Source organism: Neolamprologus multifasciatus, chromosome 14, assembly GCF_963576455.1.
Source record: "Neolamprologus multifasciatus chromosome 14, fNeoMul1.2, whole genome shotgun sequence".
In the NCBI taxonomy this organism is placed as follows: domain Eukaryota; kingdom Metazoa; phylum Chordata; class Actinopteri; order Cichliformes; family Cichlidae; genus Neolamprologus; species Neolamprologus multifasciatus.
In genome coordinates, this window is record NC_140452.1 from 2,378,388 (window position 1) to 2,393,493 (window position 15,106).

Here is a 15,106-nt window from a genome sequence, read left to right on the forward strand (position 1 = left end):
CAGGAAGCTTTTTGAAAACAGACCCTGCTCTTTGATTGTTTTCCTCTAAATTCAGTCTGACAGGTTTTATTATTTCCCAGAATGCAGTTCAGCCTGAGGATGGGAATGTTTTCAGTGATGGATCGACTCGGGTCGGTGAGTAGAAAACAAAATCATACCGCTCCAAACGCAGCGTGTTTAGCAGAGGAATCAAACCTGTGATCCTCTCGGACAGACTTTGTGCTGGTGTGGGAGGAGCCAAGGAGCATGCAGGAGGAGAGCGTGGGTGTTAGCCCCGCCCACCGCCGGTGGAGGGAGGAGTTTCTGAAAAGACTGAGACACTCTGGACTTCTGCAGGAACAGGTAAGCTAAACAAACACAGGTGAGTCTGCAGGTAAGGCAAACATGGAGGAAGTGATGTCACATGACCCACACGCCACCTTCACTTTGGATATCAGGAAATAAATAACAGACATAATTGTATCATTGGCTTACTGATGATGTGCTTCTATGTGTTTCTGTTTGATGGATGGAAGCTAACCAGCAGCTAAATGCACCTTTCAATCAATCAATCAATCAATACTTTATTTATATTATAGCTCATTGAAAAGACCAGAGGTACTCCAAAGTGTTTCTCAATAGTAAAATATAAATAAAATTAATTACACATGGGTACAGATACATGCACTAATTAACCCGTGAGTACCCAGTAACACAACAGGTTAGAATTGCAAATGCAATAAAAGTACAAAGTGCACATCCGATAAATCACTAACTAATCTACAAGATCAAATAAATAAGTTTTCAGTTGTGTTTTAAAGGATTGATTCCGACGCACGAATATCAAAGGCACGATCACCTCTGGTTTTCAGCCGGGACCGAGGCTGCACCGCGAGCATTTGGTTGCACCTTTGCAGCTTTATCCTGCAGATCTGCAGATCTGCAGATCTGCAGATGCATGATGTTACAGCCGAGACCTTTTGTTTTTGTGCCGTTAACTCATTCAGATAAAACAGAAAGATAACAGAAAGGTAAATGTCCTCATATGGTGGCTGATGTTCGCCACTGCTGTCTGCTGCATGAATGCAGCTGCTCACAACTGAAGCTTCTTTTACCAGACTCCCACCTTTGACCTCTGACCGCACCACACTCAGGTATCTGTTTACATGAGTCGCGGGTCCTGGAGCGGTGATGTTGAAAGGAGGCGAAGGACGCTGAGCTCTTTTCTTCTTCTCTGCAGAAGGAGGTCCTCCAGACAAAGAAGAGGGTCTGTTTCGTCCTCCTCAGCGCTCCGTGGAGCGTGCTCTGTTACTACGCTGAGGAGATCAGCCTCAGAGCCCCACTGCAGGTGCAGCCCACGTCCTCTGCCGCCGTCCTCACGCTCAGCAGCCATCTCACGGCGTGCCCTCTGTCCTCCTGCAGGTGGTCACCGCCCCCATCGTTAACTGGTCCGAACAGATCCTGTCCAAGCTGTCTCTTCCCAACCTTATGTCCCAGGACGTCCCCAACCCCCCGCCCGACTACTACACCTGCCAGTTCAGGACCAACAAGCTGGAGAGGTACAAACACTCAGGACCTGCGTCCCGTGTCACCCTCTTCCTCCTCCTTCACTCTCCGTTTCCTGCCTGCAGGTTTTTGGGCAGCGACAACAAAGACACGTTCTTCAAGACGACCCAGAGACACCAGGTGGTGAGTAAAGAAAACGAGGAACTCGTGGCCGTGCTTCACTGTGGTGCATGTAGAAATGAAAACTGAATATTTATGGTGTATTTTAGGATAGTTTGACTATTTCAGAGGACAAATCCAGAACATAGAAACAGACAAATAAATGTTAATATTTAAAAAAATCTTTAAACAAAAATACACAAACCAACATCTGAGAGTTTTTAACCCAAAGAACCTGAAAGTGTGAATTTAAGATTTCTTGTGCTGCTTCATTACAAACCCGAGCAGACGGGAACTGTGTGTTTGGTCGTGTTGGGAAAGTTTCCAGCACAGCTTCAATAATCTGAGCTGAGAGCGAGCTGCTCTGATTGGCTCAAAGGGAGAAATACCAGCGAACGAGCAGATCCAGGATGTGTCGGTCAACAGACGGATGCTGGCAGCGGCAACGCCTCCTCCTCAAACAAACTCTACAAACACACACAAATGTCCGTGTGTGTGTTTGTGTAGCACTTTATTTTATGAGTCTGTACTTCCTGAACAATCCACTAAAGTTTCCCGAGAACAACACAAACATGATTCTGTGGTTCTGAATGGAGATGGTTGTGGTGTTCTGCAGGGCTCTGTCCTGGAGGCTCGGTTCTTTCTGTTAATGCTAAAAGTGTCAGCCCTGTCATAATCAGCCCTAGACATGGTTATGCTAGCTTAGCATGAAGCAAGCTGAGTTCCTTGAAACCCTCGTGTCCCTCTAGCTGTATGAGATCTTAGCCAGGACTCCATACGGTTCAGTGAAGAAAGGGGAGGTGGGCGTCGACCGTCTGGTGAACGAGCAGGTCTTCACCGCCGCCTACCCGCTGCACGAGGTGAGATGTACACCACGAGCCTGCTCTGTGATTCCCAGACTGAAGCCCAGGCTGATGTTTGACACGATGTTTGCAGGGAGATTATCAGCTGCCGACCCCCCCGCTCAGTCCCCAGAGTTTAAGCCTGAGGCAGATCCTGTATGCTTACTGGGCCCAGTGGTCCTGCTGGAGACGCTACCAACCTCTGGACCACATCAGGGAGTACTTTGGGGAGAAGATCGCGCTTTATTTTGCCTGGTTAGGTAAATATGAGGAAAACACCTCGGATGTTAAACCGTTATTTGGTGACAAGTGTCTCACAGTGTCTGCATGCAGGCTTCTACACCGGCTGGCTGCTGCCGGCGTCTGTCGTCGGGACGGTGATCTTCCTGATCGGGTTTTGGCTCGTGGCCACCGACGTTCCGGCGTGAGTACAACCTCATCATCAGCGTTCATTTTGAAGCAGTTTGTGAGGACGCGCTCATGCGTCATGGTTGATGCACCTGTGTGTTTGAATTTGTAGGAACGAGTTGTGTGGTAGCGGAAACAGCTTCATCATGTGTCCGCTCTGTAACATCTGCTCCTACTGGAGCTACTCCAGCATCTGCGTCACCTACAAGGTAGCTGCCACCACCACACCGCTCACATTTATTTAAATTTCAGTTCTCTGGGAAAACGCAGGGCGAGGCAAAGCTGCCATGTTCCTTATCCCAGCATTTATTCATGCATCACTCATCTCGCTGATCTCTGTGAGATGGATCGTGGACGTTTCTTCAGAGGTTTCTGTTTCCTGATGCGTCGCCTGGCAGATTAAGTCGGTGCCGTCTGCAAGCCAGGAATCTTCTGTTGGAATATTTTTTCATATTTTTTTGTTGGTAAGAAGTCAAAACAAGAAGAAAGTCCTTACATATTCTCTTCATGTTCTACACAGGCTCTTTTCATAATCGCTGGCTCACAGCTTTTCTCCAACACTGAGGTCAACGATGCTCGTATCTGGTCCTGGATGTTTGTTGAGCTTTTGTGTTTGATTTTGGAGAAACGAGCAGCTGTAAAGACCTCAGCTGACAGAGATCAGACCACACTGAGGCTCATCGGGCAGTTTAAGAGTGGACAGCAGTAGACAACTCTGTCCTCTGACCTCATCAGGTCCTCTGACCTCATCAGGTCCTCTGAGCGGCCCCTTAGTTAAATGTTTGGAAACCAGCACAGGCTGATGTTACTGAGCCACCACTCTGACGGGCTGCTTGTGTCTGTGCAGGCAGGTCTGCTGTTTGATAACGGAGGAACCGTTTTCCTCAGTGTCTTCATGTCTCTGTGGGCCATCACCTTCCTCGAGTACTGGAAGAGAACATGTTCGTCTTTGTCTCACCGCTGGGACTGCTCCGAATTCCAGGACATCGAGGTGCGAAGCCGTCGCTAAGTTAACCAGTGGATTGTTTCGGGAGGTTTGTGAATTTGTGAATTTCACATCTTTGGCAGGAGCGACCTCGTCCAGAGTTCACCGCCATGGCACCGATGAGCATGAGGAACCCGGTGACCGGAGCGGAGGAGCCGTATTTTCCTGAAAATAAGCGATTCAACAGAACTCTGACTGGCTGCATGGTCATCGTCATCATGGTGAGTCTCCTGAAGTCCAACACAGTCTAACACGCACGTCCACCCGAGGTCACGGCTTCCACAGGTGTAAGATGATTATTGCACGATGCTGCCAGCAGAGGGCAGCGTCGTTTCTGTTCTCAAAACCTCTCAGAGTTTCCCACAGTGGCCCCTCCCCCATCCTGCTCTGGAGCTGGCATTCACTCCCGCCTCCAACATGTCGAGCAGTTCTGACATCACTGGTTGTATCCCAATTCAGGCTCTGCAGCCTTAAAGGCCGCATTTTAAGGCCGATTACGTCACCGCGACGCAACGAAGGCTGTCCCAATTCAAAGGCTGCTCGAAATGCGTCCCTCAAATGCGTCCTTCATTTCCCTGAATTTTAAGGACGTGGCGGTGTAGACTTCGTGGCCCAACATATCCCAGAATGCATAGCGCGGCGGTGGGTGTGGATAATTTTGCCGAAAAAAAACGGCGGATGAGGGGCGGCCGAAGAGTAAACTTTAAGTAAGTACTGAATATTATGTCACTTATTTATGTGCAAATGTTTAATAACGAAGAACATTAAAACATTCCTGTTGGCCACATGTCGGCAAAGTCATGTGACATTAGTGACGTTTGTACTAACTTGGTTTTAAAGCCTTTACTTTAAAATATACGCCGTTCAATAGCTGAGCTTAATCAGAGAATGATCAAAGCTCATGTAGAAACAAACAAATGAACAAAAGATTTTCTCCTTCATTTCTGTCAAACAAAGCTGTATGACACGTTTCCAGCTGTTAGTATCATGGTTGCTAGGCAACCTGGGCAGCGCGACGGAGGCTAGACCGTCCCATTTCACAAGCCTCGCACTTCCGGCCTTAGTGGTCTTTGAGTACGTGGCCCTTGAGGATCGTTGAGGCTGCGTACTTTAAGGCTGCAGACCCTGAATTGGGATACAGCCTATGTATGGGGCGCCGTTTGTAAACTGAAACATGCTGAAATTAACGGCAACATTTTTCCACATTTAGCTCTAAATCTTACAAAAACATGTTTTTTCAAGTCATTTTTTACAACATTTAGTAAAATATTTGCAACTTTTTATATTTAAAACAGAATTTTAAATGTTAAATCTAAATGCTAAATGTTAAATGTAAATATTATATTTAAATGTTAAATGTTAAATGTAAATATTATATTTAAATCTAAATGTTAAATGTAAATATTATATTTAAATCTAAATGTTAAATGTAAATATTATATTTAAATGTTAAATGTTAAATGTAAATATTATATTTAAATCTAAATGTTAAATGTTAAATCTAAATGTTACGGGAAACTAAATATTTAGCTAATATGCAAATTTCTTGTACGGGTCAGAGGGAAATACCAAAATAAAAGCTTCCCTCCCGCGCTAAAGTGTGCCGGTTGAGGTCAGGTTGTGTGTGTGCGCTCCTCTCCACTTCCGGCCTTAGCGGTCTTTAAGTACGCGGCCCTTGAGGATCGTTGAGGCTGCGTACTTTAAGGCTGCAGACCCTGAATTGGGATACAACCTCGGTGATGGAAAGGAGCTGAAGGTTGGAACCATCAGGGACTGTGTGATGTGGTCTCCATCTATGACCACAACTCCAACGAAGTTGGGACACTGAGTCAAACACAAATAAAAATATAATGCAATGGTTCGCAAATCTCACAAAGTCTCGTTTTATTCCCAGTAGCACATGTAGTGTTTAAACTGAGACACATCCTGTTGGATGTGATGGAGAACAGAGCACCTTGAAGCCACATGTGACCAAACGGCGCCGTCTCCTCTGGGCCAAAACAGATCTGAGGTCAGACCCCTCCAAACATGGACGCCGAAGCCTTGGGCTGAAGAGGAGAGCTAGCGTTCAGCTGGGGGGGGGGCGTCAGTGTCCATGGAACTGACAGCTGGCACATCTGGAGGCTCCATCAGTGCTAAAGGTGTAAAGTGTTGTTAGAGCAACATCTGCTCCATGCGGATGTTTCTCAGGAAGGCCTTTGTGTTTGAGCAGGACGACGCTGAACAGCTGCTTCTATAACAGCCTCACGGCTCCAACATCGGAATTTATGAGATTTAAAATCACTTTCCGATGTTTTTATTTACATTCACAGCCTCAGTGGTGACAAAGATGTAAACACCATCAGCTGTACGTTAGACGAGCAGCAGGGCTCCTCACGTTTCTTCTGTTAGCACGTTTATGTTTGGGTTTGCTGCAGAGGAGAAAATGAGCCAACCTGAAGCAGCTGCTGTTGCCTGTGTGCATGTTAGCAGGTTCATTAAGTTCATGATGTCATGCTTGACTGATCCACATCTGGCCAATGAGATTTCTCTCCCGTATGTTGACCAGTCAGTGTGCATCTACATTTATGAATCTGTCCGTGTCTCTACCTTAAATGAAATCAGGTGTCACTTCTTCCGCGCAGGTCGCTGTGGTGTTGATTTTTCTCACGGCCATCATTTTGTATCGCACCATCCTCAGCATCATCATCTACAAGTCAGAGTACAGCTTCTTCAGCTTCTCTGTGAGTAAAAGGCAGCTGCCTTCACCTGGGTCCACAAAGCTTAACCGAGGACTGCAATATCAACTGTGTGTGTGTGTGTGTGTGTGTGTGTGTGTGTGTGTGTGTGTGTGTGTGTGTGTGTGTGTGTGTGTGTGTAGGCTGGGAGAATAGCCAGTTTCTCAGGGTCAGTGTTGAATCTGCTGGTCATCCTTCTGCTGTCCAGGATTTACACCGCCCTGGCCCACATCCTCACCCGCTGGGGTGAGTCTCCCTCCACGTCTCAGCCTCGTTTAAAGAAACATTTTCATGAACTGTAGAATTCTGTGAAAATGATCTTTGTGAGTTTATTAATGAATATTTTAGGAAGTCTAAGAACTTTTAGTTGATAACAAATAACAGCTGCTAACGAGCTTTTACTAAGTAATCTCGGTTTTTCATTTTCACTACTGTTCAGGTAAAAATAGACAAATTTAATTTGGCGTGATCTTCATTTCATCTGAAGGTGTGTGTGTGTGTACTTGTTTAGACATATTTGTGGGGACCAACAGTCACTTATGGGGACAAAGTTTGAAGCATTTTTGACTCAAAATGTGGTTTTAGTGTGAGGGTCAGGTTATGGTTAGGATTAGGCATGGTTAGGGTAAGCAGCTAGGATAAGCATTATGTCAATGAGATGTCCTCACTAAGATATGAAAACGAGAATACGTGTGTGTTCCTGTCAGAGATGCATCGCACTCAGACGAAATACGAGGACATGTTCATCCTGAAAGTTTTCGTCTTCCAGTTTGTCAACTTCTACTCGTCTCCGGTCTACATCGCCTTCTTCAAAGGCAGGTGAGAGCCGCCGCAGCGCAGGCTGGTCATTAAACTGATGACCTCACCGAGGCTGGTTTGTCAAACCTGCTGATTGGTTGTTTGTTTCAGGTTCATCGGCTACCCGGGAAACTACAACACTTTGTTTGGAGTCCGCAACGAAGACGTGAGTTGATGATTGTGGTCATGTGATGATGATGATGTGATGATTATGACGTTGTCATGCGCCGCGGCGCGCGTGCACAAAAGGGTCCAGACGCAAACTCAAGCGCTAGCAGAAAATGACACATTGGGCCTTTCTCAATATGCGTACTTGTGCGTACTTGCGTTCTCGTGTACTCGTGATACGTCATCAGTCGGAGACCAAGTACTGTTCCAATTCGAAGTACGCATCAAGCCGAGAACGCGAAAAAGTCCCGGATGTGTTCTCGCGCCGCCCGTTTTATCGAGCATGCATCGGTGGTGACTTGTGTGGACTTGGTACAGCTAAATATCCCAGAATGCATTTCGTCCAAAACTCAAACGCGGCAATGGCGGACGAGCGGGGCTAAAAACTTTTAAATATTACTCTTTCTGGGTCACAAAATAAACTTTTAAGTTCTTTTCAAGCGAGAATGTAGCTGTGTAAACTTCAAATATCTGCTCGACTTATCAAGATATCATATATTTCCAAACGAGCTCCGACGTTTTCGGAGACGTCTGTGACCCGCCAGCTCCATAGCAGACAGCGAGGTCGAGGATTATTACAGCCGGCGAGAACAGCGGACTCCCGGCACATCGTTTTCAACCCCCCCGCGGTCTTTTCGCTACTCAGGTTAAACAAACCCCAGTAGCTGTCTATTGTATTGAGTGTCCACTAAAATAAAAATAAAAGCGTTCTAACATCTCACCTGCTTGTTTTTATTAAGGTATGTACACGTATGTACATGTACACTATTTTTATTAATAGAGATTTCACTAGTGAGGTTAAACATGATATATACGTCACTTAGATCACTTCTAAATGTAAATGTTTGGTTTATTTCAGTGTTTTATTTGTTCCTGAGTAAACCGGTTTGGCTGTGATTAAAGTTAAGCTTCATAACATATTACTCACAGTTAAATTAAGAGGGGGCAAAAAACTCCGGACATGTGACATCATCAAGTACGCTGGTGTACCAATTGTACAAATCGCGAGTAAGTGCTCGCGTTCTCAGCGAGTACGTACTCACCGAGAACGCGAGTACGTACTCGCGTACTTGAGAATTGAGAAAGGGCCTTTATTATAGCAACATGAGGCGACCCAGGAAAACCAGAGGAGCAGAACGAGGAACTAAAAAACCCGGGGAAACAACACGCGAGGAACCGTGGGAGGCTGCAACAGAAAGGGGAGAAGATTACCAGGGAGCCGGGAAGCGGGGAAACGCATCAAGACTGAGTTAGAATAGTTGGTTTACAATTAGAGCGGGACCGTGGGAGCTCGGGAGGGAAGTCCGTGAGAAGGGAAGGAGGTAGTGGAGGGGCCAGATGACGTACCAGGTGATTCAATTGGGCAGGAGGACAGGCAGGTGGCAGATGCTGAACGCCGGATCGAAACCTAGACACAAGTAGGCAGATTTAACGCAGCTCCAACAAGATGTTAATGCAACGCTTTCGCGGGAGTGTAGTTGCCACAGAGAGGTGATTAACGGACTGGCGTGGAGCCTCCGTCAGCCCGGGGGTGTGGCTACCCGAGCATCACACACACACACACACGGGACCACGGACCGTGACAGTAGCATCAGATCTCTTCACCAACAGCCTGCGTGGAGAGCTTAGGTCAGACACAGTGTTTAAATGATGCTGTGAGTGCGTCAGCTTTGGACGCGCTGCAGTTTCCAACTGTTTTCCAAAGTGGGACATAAAGCACCCAGAGCAGCATGTCTGAAGTTATAGTCGGTACCTGCTGATCCATCAGCTGAGCTTGGCCTGTCTGAACTCACACTGAACCACTAAACTCCGCCTCTCTGGCTGTGTGTTACAGTGTGGAGCAGGTGGATGTCTCATTGATCTGGCTCAGGAGCTGCTGGTCATCATGGTGGGAAAACAGCTGATCAACAACATCCAGGAGTTCATTTCCCCGTAAACACACACACACAGATACACAACAAAGTGCATGAGAACAGTGATGCATAACACAGTTACGTGGATTTGTGTCACCGAGCGCAGTCTCGGGTGCTTTGCAATGATGTGGGCTCGTTACTTGCAGGAAGGTGAAGTCATGGTGGCAGAAGAGGAAGCTGAATCCTCAGCTGAAGGAGGCGGGACAGGAGGCCCAGAGGCAGGAGGATGCTTCTCCCTGGGAGGCAGACTACCAGCTGCTGGTCTGTGAGGGACTCTTCAGCGAATACCTGGAGATGGGTGAGTCCCGGGTTTATCCTCACATCCTGGGAGATGTAGTGTTTCATACGAGTCTTCACTGTAAATCCTCCTCATCCTTCACAGTGATTCAGTTCGGGTTCATCACCATCTTCGTGGCGGCGTGCCCCCTCGCTCCTCTCTTCGCTCTCATTAATAACTGGGTGGAGGTCCGTCTGGATGCTCAGAAGTTTGTGACTGAATACCGTCGCCCGGTGGTAGAGCGAGCTCAGGCCATCGGCATCTGGTTTCCCATCCTGCAGTTCATCGCACACATGGCCGTCCTGAGCAACGTAAGACTGGTTTGGTGTTTTTACGTATGGACGAACAGGTGACCCTCGGGGTGTCCTCGGATCAAAAATGGTCCCTAGGTGAATGGCAAACAAGCGTATGCGAACTCCAACCCCGCCGATGTCACTCTCACCTGTTTGGCAATTTGTAAATTTAGCTCAAAACATACGTTTTGTTCGCACCACAACCATAAATCATGAGCCTATAAATGAGCCGCCAACGAGTCTGAACTTGTATTTTCAGGCGTTCCTCATAGCGTTTACCTCGTCCTTTGTGCCTCGACTGTACTACCGCTACACCAGAGACAGCACACTCAGTGGCTTCATCAACTTCACTCTGGCTACATCACCGCTCAGCTACCAGCAACAGCACAACACATCCTGCAGGTAAGCATCTGCACCACAACGCCATCACCAACAACCACATGGGCCGGCTGCGCCCGGTCGGGCAGTTATGGACAGTCTCAGTCATATGATCACACAAGACCATCTCAGCAGCTTTGAGATTGGGCTCAAAAGTGAAATGTCAAGTTTTCAAAAACGTTGATTAGAAACTAAATCTAACGAGAGCAAAGTGTCCTGATTGTTTTAACTCCACGTCAGCAGCCACATCTTTGTGTGTGTCACACAGCTCATCACTGACAGGTCAACACTTCATCTTGATACATCCTCTGTGGTCATTAGTCATGTTACAGACTCTTCACATGGCACATAATGGAACAGGAATATCATTTATATGTAGATGCACATCTCCCCTGACCAAGTAATGTTTGGGCTCAAACTGGGCTCTGTCATTACGTTCAGCTAATGTGGGACTGAAAGTAGATTACATTAGACTTACTGGTCCCACATGATCACAACAGTGGTTTTCATGATCAGAGTTCGTGGACTGAATGGTCTGTGTCTCCCCATGGAGGTCACGGTGGACCTGCCCAAGGTTAAAATGGGTGGAAGCCTTTTTTCTAGATGTGTTTTCAATGAGATCCAAAGACAGTCAGTTTTATTTACACAGCGCCAAATCACAACAACAGTCGCCTCAAGGTGCTTTATACTGTAAGGTCGACCCCACAATAACACATACAGAGAAAAACCCAACAATATGACCCCCTATGAGCAGCACTTTGGCGACAGTGGGAAGGAAAAACTCCCTTTTAACAGGAAGAAAGCTCCAGCAGAACCAGGCTCAGGGAGGGGCGGGGCCATCTGCTGTGATTGGTTGGGGTGAGAGAAGGAAGACAGGATGAAGCAACACGTTCTCACTCCCAAAGCGTAACATTTTACGCTAGATGACAAATCGTCAACATATTACGTTTTCGGCTACCCACCACGTTCCTAAATGACCACCTTGGAAAAATGAGGAAATATGAGAACCGTATGGACTCAATCTACACATGTTCGCTCTTTTTCTTCAAATCACTTAGAAACACGCTATTTAACATCATTAAAGTCCTGGTTAACCTCGGGAAAAAGGTTATGGTTGGGGCTAGGGATAAGGTTAGGTTTAGGGCTGGAATACAGGGCTGGAACGTCTATTACCGCGGGAGCGTCATTGCACTGGATTTCAGCCATAACCCGCAGCGTACCATAAGAACGCAGACGGTCTCTTTTCGCGTTCCTCAGGAACGCCGCGGGACGTGACAAAACGTCGGCATGTTACGCCTCGGGAGTGAGAACGGGCTGGATAAAGACATGCTGTGGAAGAGAGACAGCAGACAACTTTTTACGTTTTTATTTGACAACCTAATCTTGACGTCTGTGACGTCACCTTTCCTTTAACATTTGGTTGGTAGGAACAAAATCCTGAGGACAAATTCACTGTTGCTGTTAATGTTTCGAGTGCTGTAGAGGAACCGGAGAGCGTCTGAATGTTCACTGCAGCTCATTTGAGTTATTCTGTAAATTTAAAATGCTGCTGGCGTCATAACACAGTGGTTCACAGCGCTCTGTGGTTAAGTCCCAGCAGGAGACACAGAGCCTTTGTGTCTGAAATGTATCGGGAGTGAAACTGTGCCGCGTGAACTCGTCGAAGCTACCTGCTGTGAACGAGTAGCACAGCACCTACTGCAGGCGATCGACGCGTCGTTGTCGTCCACAGGTATTGGGCTTTCAGGGATGAGAATGGTGACTACCTGCCAGAGTACTTCCACCTCCTCGCTATACGGCTCGGTTTCGTCATCATCTTTGAGGTCAGTGTCTCTCAGACTTCACTGAACCCCGAGCAGTCTGTGAACTGCTGATCGGCATTTGTCCCATTTTTCTTCCTCAGCATGTAGTCTTCTTCATCGGCCGCTTAATAGATTTGATGGTTCCTGACGTGTCCGAAGAGGTGGAGATGAAGATAAAGAGGGAGCACTACATGGCTAAAGAGGCTCTGGCTGAGAACCAGGTATCAAAGCTAACAGAGTGTCACATGACGCTTTGTCTCGCAGTTTGTTTACTATCGTGTTGTACGCCTGCAGGCTCTGGGGAAGACCATGATTCCTGGGAATGGGGAAGCCCCGCCCAGTGAACTGCGACAGCGTAGATCCAGAATCTCTCCACAGGAGAGCGACCCACCGTCACCGGACCTGGAAGAGATCGCAGAGGAGACTGAAGCCATATTCAGCTCCTGAGACGAAGCTCAGGTGGACTTGGGCTACAACACCCAACGTTTTTAACCACTGACTGCTCGTCACTGTGCCCGTCATCAAATAACGTTTTAACTGTAACTTACTATTTTTAAAACTTGCCATGTTTGTTGTAATTGAAGTTTCCAAGTTAAATGCTAAATGTTGCTCAGCAGCTGGTAACCTGATGGAGGCAGTCAGCGCTGTAACGTGAGCTTTTTCATGGATATCTGTTACACATAAACTTATACACATCCAAACACTTTATGGGTGATTACAGAATCATCAATGCTCATCTACCCTGTGGATGAGGTAGCTTCTCTCACACTGTAGCTGAATGTTTATGTGTATTTGAATGCTTAGTCATCTTTTGTAGTTGAGCTTCTACTGATGAAAAGTTTTAGTTTACTTTCTAATAAAACTTCATGGCCAAGAAGATTTACATGATTTTTGGTATTTTCCGTTTATTGTTTGTTGTTCTGTCTGTGTGAGCTCAGCGTGAGGACCACTGATGGAAGTGGTGATTAGATGTTCAACCATATCCTCCTGCAGAAGAACGAGCCCAACAGCAGCTACCTCCATCAGCAGGACATCGCCCCACAAAAAATATTTGAGGAACATTTTTCAGATACTCGTGTGATCAAACCTTTTGCACGATTGGATCTGCTTCCAATATTCCAGGGCCAGGTCTGACTGGGCACGAAGGGCCCGAACGACCCATCATTTACGACGTGTTTCCCAGACATGGTTTAACCCTTTAAAGCCGGTCAGAGCAGCACGCTCCATTTTGCACAACTATTTTTAAATCCCTGTAGCTCTGCAACCACGTAAGCTAGCGCAATAATTTTTTTTGCATATGAAACCGGAGGAGTTGTACTTACATCTTATGCCATCAGCTTGTCCTCGGTCACAGTTTCCTTCCACATATAGCTTTGCAAAAACTGCATAAAAAGCACTTGCAGCAACAAAAACATAAAATTCCAGAAACACGCTTTGCTGATCCGATCAGCTGTTCATAACACTTCCTACGTCCATCAGCGCGAACTATCGCATGTCCGCCATGTCTTGCCCGAAACCGAAAGTGACATCATTTTGCGGAAATGTAGTTTTTTACCATCAGGGCCTCATGAGCCTATACTGGTGTTTTTAAAAGTTATGTTTGACTTTATGACTTTCTGTGTGGTTTCTGGGATGCTTAGGACTCATATTGCACTGCTGGAAATAGTTTATTTTGATGCATATGCTGCTTTTTTGCAAATTTGCACTATAATATTTATTTTCGTTTTTCCTGCAGTGTATAAAAATTGGTGTATGTCAAAAATAAAACTATGAAGACACTCAAAATAAATTTCCTGTGGTGGGAAACTATTTTGTGCAACTTTTTTGTATTTACAGTTTTGAGGGATAAGCCTCTTAAATTTCTCTAACTAGAAATATATGTTAAAAAAACAAAAAACGATTTTAATTATTTTTGTAGTTTATTGCACTTTTTTTGCAATTTATGTAATTACTATGCACTTAATGCAGACATATTATTAAAATTTAGGCTATAATGGTTGTATTGATGTATAGCAACTTGAAATGCTCCCAAAAATGGCTCCACAGCATGTAAAGATATAATATAAGCTCTGGCGGACTTGGTTCTATGGTAGGTCTTAAAGGGTTAAGCCCGTTCCTAAAGTAACAGAAAAGTTCAATCTCCACTGAAAACAATCTTAGTCTGAAAAAAGGCTCAACCGAAGCCCAGAAAACTGAGCCATAATTTTACAGCATTATACTGCAATAAACGTGTCACGGCTGGGGCAGCAGTCGCGTGGCGGAATGAGTGAGACCCAGGATGCAGCACTTACTGAGATGTGAGGGTGGTTTATTACACATGACAGGACATAAAGTGGGGATGGCAAAAACACAACTTAGGATAAACTAAACTGGGAGAAACTAAACTATAGAACGGCAAGCCTGAACACGAAGGGAGGACAGCAGGGAGAGCACACAGTGGATTCACAGATACAATCACAGAGTGTGATCCTCCACTCCGACACCCGCCTTGTAGGCGAACTGTAGTGGGTCCTGGGCATGTTGTACCTGTGGTCGGAGGAGGTTGAGGAAGAGCCGCTCTAGTCTTCATAAGATGTGACGTCAGTGCCACCGGTCGGAAGTCATTCAGCTCATTGGGCTCATACTTAAATATTAAAGTATTTGACTTTGCGCGTGTGTGGAACAGAGAAAATACATTTAAAGATGTATAGTGTACAATCATTGCAGCCAGGGAAAAGAACAGGCCAAATACATCATTAAAAGTCCAAAATTACTCTGACATTAATGAGTGGAAAAAGACGTCTGACAACAACTGTAGAGCCTTTATTCATATGTTTACTCCAAAAATACAGTATTGCTTATGAACAGAAAGACTTTTGAAAAAAGGTCTTTTGTCTCAAAG

The 15,106-nt window shown here is 46.0% G+C and overlaps 1 protein-coding gene across 1 annotated transcript in view; it reads left to right on the top strand.

Moving 5' to 3' along the window:
* Positions 1-13,102, top strand: part of ano7 (anoctamin 7) — a 22,559-nt gene extending 9,457 nt beyond the window's left edge. The window contains exons 3-24 of the mRNA XM_085184092.1: positions 81-135; positions 215-342; positions 1,220-1,327; positions 1,402-1,538; positions 1,611-1,668; positions 2,394-2,504; positions 2,581-2,746; positions 2,820-2,910; positions 3,007-3,103; positions 3,742-3,885; positions 3,963-4,100; positions 6,504-6,602; positions 6,740-6,842; positions 7,304-7,415; positions 7,506-7,560; positions 9,397-9,494; positions 9,622-9,773; positions 9,858-10,063; positions 10,305-10,447; positions 12,156-12,246; positions 12,327-12,446; positions 12,520-13,102. Coding sequence (XP_085040218.1) covers positions 81-135; positions 215-342; positions 1,220-1,327; positions 1,402-1,538; positions 1,611-1,668; positions 2,394-2,504; positions 2,581-2,746; positions 2,820-2,910; positions 3,007-3,103; positions 3,742-3,885; positions 3,963-4,100; positions 6,504-6,602; positions 6,740-6,842; positions 7,304-7,415; positions 7,506-7,560; positions 9,397-9,494; positions 9,622-9,773; positions 9,858-10,063; positions 10,305-10,447; positions 12,156-12,246; positions 12,327-12,446; positions 12,520-12,672 — 2,565 coding nt within the window. The 3' untranslated portion in view covers positions 12,673-13,102. The remainder of the gene's footprint in view (positions 1-80; positions 136-214; positions 343-1,219; positions 1,328-1,401; positions 1,539-1,610; positions 1,669-2,393; positions 2,505-2,580; positions 2,747-2,819; positions 2,911-3,006; positions 3,104-3,741; positions 3,886-3,962; positions 4,101-6,503; positions 6,603-6,739; positions 6,843-7,303; positions 7,416-7,505; positions 7,561-9,396; positions 9,495-9,621; positions 9,774-9,857; positions 10,064-10,304; positions 10,448-12,155; positions 12,247-12,326; positions 12,447-12,519) is intronic.
* Positions 13,103-15,106: the final 2,004 nt, after the last annotated feature.